Raw genomic sequence first — 7878 nt, forward strand, 5'->3', positions numbered from 1 at the left:
ACGTGTTTGTCAGCGCGTCTTCGCAAGTTCCCAGCTACCAGGTCCTGATTTCAAATCCTCGAAGTGTCCAGTAGTGTTTTATTTTTCCACATTTTTGTCAGCGCACCTTAGCAAATTCACAGTTCTCCCCTTCGAATCTCTGGTGTTTTAGTTTCTTTTTCCTTTTCTTTTATTTTCTGTTTTATTTTATTTTATTTTATTGTTTTTCTATTTCTCTTTCCTATTTTATTTTATTTTCTTTATCTTTGATATTCGTTCTACATTTTCTAGGATTTAGTAGTTTTGTTTATGTTCTTGTTTCTTTTGTTTATTTTCCACACCTTGAGGACAAGGTGTGAAATAAGTTTGGGGGTGGGAAAGTAAAATTTTAGGATTTTAATTATTGTGTCAGTTAAAAATTTTCATTCTTTTTTCAGTTAATATCCATAGTTTATTTTAAACTTTAGAACAAATGAACATGGTGAAGATGAGTCTCATAGTAGAGTCTTTTCTATTTATTTTTGCTTAGACACTAATTAGTGAAATGTACTTTGAAATTTGCACGTCACACCAACATGGTTTGTGAATAGTGAGATTGAAGCACTTACTTTTTGTCTAAGTGCATTTTAATTTTTGTTCTATATAAAATAAATTTAGTACGTGTTATAAAGTAATAATTGTTCCACCCAAGGCTTTGCCTAGTAACCGGGTCAGTCCTGCCTAATCAATAGTGATTCTCGCGTCAAACGGTAGAGTTTTGGCATGGGGCATGGTGGTTAGTTGGTTTCATAGCCTTTTCAGCTCGAGTTAATAAGTTCGTAGGGGTGTTTTACAGCTAGTACCTTAAAGCCCAAGTGGTTTGGGAGTCATTGACCTAAAGCTCGCTACATAGGTTGGATCGAAAGCTTAACTGAACTGACATTGACTTGAAACCCGTTATTTTCGTGTCGTGTCAGAAATTGGCGGGTCTATCCAGGAGGTCCTCTTCGGTTAAGTCCTCTTCACAGAACTTAAGCAGTGATCGGATTCTACAAACTTCATAGTTGTATTCATTTATAGACTTAAAGTCTTGGAAGCATAAATGTTGCCAGTCGTATCTTGCTTCAGGCAAGTAAATGTTTTTCTGGTGATCGAAGTGATCGGCCAAAGCAATCCAAAGGGTGTGTGGGTCCTTCTTAGCAAGATACTCGGTCTGCAGTGCATCATGGATGTGTCTTCGAATAAAGATCATAGCATTAGCTTTCTGAGCTTCGTCGACTAGGTCGTCGGTAGGTTCCTTGATGGTGGCTCGAAGACTCTTTACAGTAAGATGGAGCTTCATGTCTTGAACCCACTTTGGGTAGTTTCTTCCAAATACTTCCAAAGCGATGAAATCAAGCTTGTTCAAGTTCGACATGTCCCTAAAATAGAGGGTACAAAAAAAATGTGGTTAGTCATATGGAAAACCATATACATACATTGTAGAACATTCGGGTTCTATAGACATGTATTGGTTTAATTTAAACATGAAAGCTACGGGTTTCATGTGGTATGTTTTGAATGAAAACTTTGGGTTTCAAAGGCACTAAATTCGAAACTACAGGTTCGATTTTAGTTATGAACGTCTAGTTCATATATAGGTGTACCTGCAAGAACATGTAATACAATATACAACTAAGTGTAGTGGATTTATGGATTGCTTCCGGAACCCAAGTGTGAATGTGTCGGGACTACTAAAGATAGTCAACGGTTCAAAGAAAACAAATAATTTATTGAATCATTAATTGCCAAAAAGTAAGTTTCAAGCCAATAATTTTGGATTAATTGTCAGATTAATGGACTACGGGTCACTTTAATTAATTCAATAGATCATAACCATTCAAGTTTGATCGTAAAAGCAAAATAATAACATTCAGGTTAATATTAGCAGGAATGCTAAAAAATAGCTTTAGATTTGAAAAACCATAGCCCAATATTAGTAGGCTGGTTGCCGTGTACGGGGCAAGGCCCTAAAGGGGTTTAATGGGCCACAGGTTGGCTGCAAAGGTTGCCCAATCATGGCTGCAGGCCATAAGCCGATTCCAGGAAGCAACCCAGCAGCTAGGCTGCTGGTTTTGGGCCTTAAAATGGCGTGGGTTGCTAGTTTCTTTGAAGTTCACGAATCGTCGGCGTAGGGTTCGGCCTTAGTAATTATATTTGTGAGAATATAAGTACACCGAATTGGAACCAGACAGTATGGACACAAATACTTAAAAGAGATAAGTGTCTTGATTGTAAATATGGTTCGGCCGTAGGAATGCCAAACTCTAAAATGTACTTGTGAATATCCAATCATAAAATAAACTTGGCTTACAATGTGCCAAGCCTGGTAACACCTTACTTCGTCGAGGATGTTGATGAGATGACCTCTTCCAACAAGGACTCGGATATCCTTGTTGACCGAGACTTGGATAGATGACCAGTCGATCTTGAAACAATGTTGTTTATCCAAATTAAAGGTGTTCCTCGGTCGGCTGATTCTATGGCTCCAGTGCTATTTATCCAAACTGAAAATGTTGCCGGTTGCCTTCACAGTGTTGTTTATCCGAACTAAAGATATGTTGGCGAGAAAAAAGAAAATAAAAATCTCAAGGTGTTTGAGAGGTTTGCGCAAGGCAGTTGTGGGTTGAATTGGAGAAGCTTTGAATGATGCATCCCCCTCTCTATTTATAGTAGCGATTTCCCAAATAACCAAACTAGAACTTCACTTGGACTGAAATTCCTTATCCTAATCTGATTTGGTCTCGACCAATCCTAACCTCTATAGGACTCTGAACCAAGCTCTTTAATCATTCAGATTCATCCCTTGAAGTTCAGCATCTCCTCTAACTCAGAAGTTTTTAAACTCTCGAGAGTCCCTCTTGTATTAGGATTCGACCATTTCATCTTTATCCAGGCGAAAATCACATTCTGATAGGACTCGGCCAAACTCTACTGGGCTTGACCCAAAATATCATTTTGGGCCCAAACAGTAACCAAAGAAGTCGATGACACAGCGCCTCAGAGGCCGTAGGAGCAACTGGAGCAACTGGCGTAGGATCCACGTTCAGTGGAGCAGTGATCTTTCTCCCTCACATTCCTATTTAGATGTAGGTGCAGCAAATCAGACATCAACATTATAATATCCACATATTCTAAATCCACATCTTATAAGACACAATTTATAAATTAAAAACTAATTATCGAAACAAAATTGTTCTTTATTTGGATATATAAAGACTTACCCAATGGTTATTAGGGCTTAATTCATGGAGAAGGTTGTGATGAGGAGTGTGGCAAGTTACCCAGTTGTTATTTGTCCTCTCTGAATCTTTATATTAGCTTGTATCTTGTAAATCTCACACGTGATGAAAATGTGGTTTTTCATTAAAGTGAACAGTACCGGAAGCTTTTCGTTAAAGTTCTCTATTTAAAAATTACCTCCTGCAAAACATAATTCGAATTGGAAACAATCATCCATACACATCAATAAATGGACGGTTCGTTAGGAATATTACTTGGTCCCTACACTACACATTTAAATGACTAAATGATCTCCGATTGCAATAATTTTTTTTTTGAGGTAATCTTCATATGAAGACTAAGAAATTAAACGGTTCCAATTATGAAAGTTGTACGATCAATATACATTATTTGCAATAGGAGAATGAACTCATCTTTCCAAAAGGGAATGCAAGTATTATATATTTTTTGATCCCCCTTATTGGTATAAAAAAGTAAACTGGAAGAACAAGCTCAACAATTATATATAATTTTTATACAAAACCATTTAAGAGCTCAAGTTGGCCAAAAAAATATCATCAGATGTATTGCCATTCTCTAATTGATTAAAAGTTGTGATATTCTTTTGGTCTTGTTTGCAAAGTAATTGTCTTTTTCCTGAAGTATTGAGTTTGAAATAGTGTTTTCCTCTAAAGGTTAATGTTATCAAAGTTTACATGTAAACCCCCTTTTTATAAAAATAATTAAGGAAAAGAGCCTAACAAAACAAAATTTCAACTAAAAAACACTTAATGGAATTTTTTTTCAATACACGATATTATCGACACTAATGCACGTGAAAATAAATTAAATTTTATAATAGATTAATTACAATAATTTAGTTCAAATTTAACTTTTTTAATCATACACAAATAAATAGACCCCAAACAAAGACTCAGTCCTTCCACATGTTCTTGAAGCTGCTTGTGCAGAGAGTGAGAACTGGCGGAGTAGCAGCCACGCCAGACAAATATCGTTGTTACGACATACGACTCCTTCCTGTTCAATTTTCACTGCTAGTTTTTCTTTGTTTCTGATTTCAATATAATTAAGACTTACGAATAATTAAGAAAATAAACAATTTTTACAGTCACCTCAGACGATGGATGCAAGTATTTCCCTTGTAGATAATGATTTTAAATAAGACTGTGCTATCAGCATTTTTTTTTTACTTCTCATACACCATTTTAATTTGCGACCGTCGGATCGAATAAATATTAATGAGACTTTTTTTACTCTTTAATTTTAAAATTATGCCATCTCTTTGAAAATTATATTGCAGTTGGGCATGATTAAAGAAGAAGACCACCAAATTTATATTTCAAGTGGGAGTTTTGGGTGAGTGTTCATGGTGGTGGGTGTGATGTTGTTCTTGGGTAGAGGGCATCAAGTGAGTGATCTTGGTAGTGGCAGTGGCGGACGTTTGGATGCATGTGGGATGATGTTATGGTCGAAAATTGTTGGGTTGCCGATCGCCGTTTGAATGCAGGTTGTGGTGATCTTTTTCTTCTCCAAAAGCCCAAAACATTCAGATTAGGTTTGAATCCAGAAGTACATATAAAATAATAAAAAAATTGAACAAAAAGTTATGGCATACTGAGAAGATGACAGTTTCAGCAATTTTCAGATCTATTTTTTCTTTGCCTGACTTTTCAGATACCGAGGCCCACCGTTGTGAAAGTAAGAGATTTTTCAATGTGATTGGTACACAGGGTAGTACATCACGTGTTATTATACAAATGGTGGGATATGTGTGCTAAAAAGTTAATAACTTAAAAAATAAAATTTCTCATCACTCCTATTCCCCATCCCATGCCCTCCTATATTTTGTTATTACGGTTAAATCACGTCAACATTTTATATTGATTTTTGTTATAGAAATAATAAGACAAAAATTAATAAGAATATAAAATATTGACGTGGCTTAACTGTGACCACAGAAATAGGAGGGCATGGGGAGGGTATGGGATGGAGAGGGCAGACAATCCAAGTCCCCCCATTAAAACATATGATGTATCACTTATGTTCCTATTACAATTAAAAATTTCTCGCAAGAATCTTTTAATGAAAAGAAAACGAGCAACGTGTCACTCTATTATTGGTTTGGTATTCCGGGTCTGCTTGGGTTCTGTGTAGTTTAAAAAATTTATCTTCAAAGTGGCGAGAAATTTTTTCTTATGTGAATAACATAAGTGGTGCACAACATGTTATTATATAAGTAGTAAGAAATTTAATTTTTTAACATAAGAATCTCATCACTTATATAGAGACACGTTATGTACCATCTTGTATTCCGAACACATTAAAAAATCTTTCCAAAGTGGCATAGAGTCGTGAAGATTTGGCTTAAAAATTTGGTTTATAAAATTTGGTTACAAATTTTGATTTAAAAAATTGGTCTCTTTAACATTACCCATTGCAAAAAAATTGACTGAATTGTCCAATCTACAATTAATATGTTTGAAACTAGCTTTGACCTTTCAAGTTATATAGATCTATAAAACGAAGCATCAGCTAGCATTCATAATACTCAAAGTGAAATAGATACTTTGGGAAGAAAAAAAAAAGTGAAATGGCTGGAAACCTCTCTTAAAAAAACTTTGCTAGCTAGCTTAGCTCAACCATTGGAGAACTCCCAAAGAGCGCAATATCAATATGGCACTTTGGATTTGGGCAACAATTGGGGTACTTGCCCTTGTTCGCATCGTGCAAGCATGCATATCAAAAAGCAAGAACAAGATGTTACCTCCTGGTCCGAGAGGGTTTCCTATTTTTGGCAGCCTCCATTTGTTAGGGAAGTTCCCTACCATGGATCTTCGTCAACTAGCCCAGAAATACGGTGACATCATGTACTTGAGGTTAGGCCTCCAGTATACCGTCGTTGTCTCTTCCGCACGAGCGGCCGAGCTGTTCCTCAAAACACACGACCTTAATTTCGCAAGTAGACCACCTAATGAAGGTGCAAAGCACCTCATCTTTGGGCAAAAAAGCTTGAGCTTTGCTGAGTATGGCTCGTATTGGACCAACATGCGAAAGATTTGCATGCTCGAATTACTTAGCAACCAAAAGATCAACTCTTTCAAGTCCATGAGGAGAGAAGAGGTTGCTCTCTTGATAAAATCTGTTCAAGAGGACACCAATAATCGACGCATTGCTAATCTCACTGACAAGGTCATGTCGCTCGGGATTGACATGACCTGCCGGATGGTGTTTGGGAAGAAGTACAAGGACGAGGAGTTTGGCGGGAGGGGTATCGTGTCTGTGATGAAAGAGGGTTTGAAACTAGCAGCAGCACCTAACTTGGGAGATTTCTTTCCTTGTATTGCACCGCTTGACCTGCAAGGGCTCACCAAAAAAATGAAGGCTGTTAACAAGGTGTTTGATGATTTTTACGAGAAGATTATTGACAAGCATCTTCAATCCAAGGATGCAGAAAGAACGAAGGACTTTACTGATGCCATGCTGTCATACATGGGGTCTGAAGAATCGGACTACCGAATTGAACGCTTGAATATCAAAGCCATGATGTCGGTAAGTTTACGTATCATCATTTTACATATTTGTCTTTTCAATCTTGCTTGACTTCAAATTAAAACGAAATTGTTTCTTGTTACACAATTTAGCATGACGTGGTCTCAGATTGTGCTTTTGAACCATAAGGTCAATGTTTGTTTGAATATACAAGATTGATTATTGATGATACAAATTTGTGATTTATCATGTACATTAAATTGTCATGTACATGTGTCACGCTACTATATATACTTCATCTAGCAATGGAAAATTTATTGGCAGGACATGTTAGTGGCCTCAGCGGACACATCATCAACAACAGTCCTGTGGGTGCTCTCGGAACTCATGAGGCATCCACAGGTTATGAAGAAAGTCCAAAAGGAGTTAGAAAATGTTGTAGGTCTGAATAGAATGGTGGAGGAATCAGACACGGAGAAATTGGAGTATTTGGATATGGTAGTGAAGGAAACCATGAGGCTACATCCTGTGTTACCATTGTTGCTTCCTCATGCAGCCATCGAAGATTGCACTGTCGATGGCTACCACATACCGAAAAAGTCAAGCGTTATCGTAAACGTGTGGGCAATCGGGAGAGACCCAATCGCTTGGGGAGATGCAGAGAAGTTCGTACCAGAGAGGTTTGAGGATAGCAATGTTGATGTTAGAGGACACCACTTTCAGATTCTACCGTTTGGCTCTGGCAGAAGACGTTGCATTGGAATGCAGTTAGGGATTACTGTGGTACACTTTGTGTCGGCTCAGCTTGTGCATTGTTTTGATTGGGAACTTCCAGATAACATGTTGCCAAATGAGTTGGATATGACTGAGGAGTTTGGTCTTGCAGTTTCAAGGGCCAAGAATCTGCTCGCTATTCCTTCGTATCGCCTTCAGAATTGATCATGGATGTTGTGGACTAGCTATCTTTTCTGTTTTTTTTTGTTTTTTTTTCTACTGTCTTACATTTGTTTTCTTCACTTGTTGAGGAGAACAAATAATGGTGAAAATTAAATAAATTTGTGTGAAATTTTCAATAATGAAAAGTCGAGTATGTAACAACCTTATCAAGACGCTACTCCAACTCTTATGAACGGAAGTTGGTTTTTCACA

At 37.1% G+C, this 7878-nt stretch overlaps 2 protein-coding genes across 2 annotated transcripts; one reads left to right on the forward strand and one right to left on the reverse strand.

Annotated features, from left to right (window-relative positions):
- Positions 1 to 931: 931 nt before the first annotated feature.
- On the reverse strand, positions 932 to 1375 carry LOC103410172 (uncharacterized). The gene has a single exon (XM_008348922.1). The coding sequence runs from the start codon at positions 1373 to 1375 to the stop codon at positions 932 to 934; it is 444 nt and encodes a 147-aa protein (XP_008347144.1).
- A 4419-nt stretch (positions 1376 to 5794) lies between these two features.
- LOC103407057 (cytochrome P450 71AU50-like) lies at positions 5795 to 7878 on the forward strand. Its single transcript, XM_008346012.4, has 2 exons — positions 5795 to 6789; positions 7054 to 7878. Exons 1-2 carry the CDS (start codon positions 5914 to 5916, stop codon positions 7666 to 7668), a joined length of 1491 nt encoding a protein of 496 aa, XP_008344234.1. The 5' UTR covers positions 5795 to 5913; the 3' UTR covers positions 7669 to 7878.

The sequence above is a fragment of the Malus domestica genome, chromosome 11 (assembly GCF_042453785.1).
Source record: "Malus domestica chromosome 11, GDT2T_hap1".
NCBI classification, from domain to species: domain Eukaryota; kingdom Viridiplantae; phylum Streptophyta; class Magnoliopsida; order Rosales; family Rosaceae; genus Malus; species Malus domestica.

What these genes read in the sequence shown, in the direction of transcription:
- LOC103407057 (XM_008346012.4), top strand. Translation starts at nt 5,914, where the DNA reads ATGGCACTTTGGATTTGGGCAACAATTGGGGTACTTGCCCTTGTTCGC. An exon ending in ATATCAAAGCCATGATGTCG is followed by an intron (nt 6,790 to 7,053) that starts GTAAGTTTACGT and finishes ATTTATTGGCAG; the next exon opens with GACATGTTAGTGGCCTCAGC.
- LOC103410172 (XM_008348922.1), bottom strand. Translation starts at nt 1,375, where the DNA reads ATGTCGAACTTGAACAAGCTTGATTTCATCGCTTTGGAAGTATTTGGA.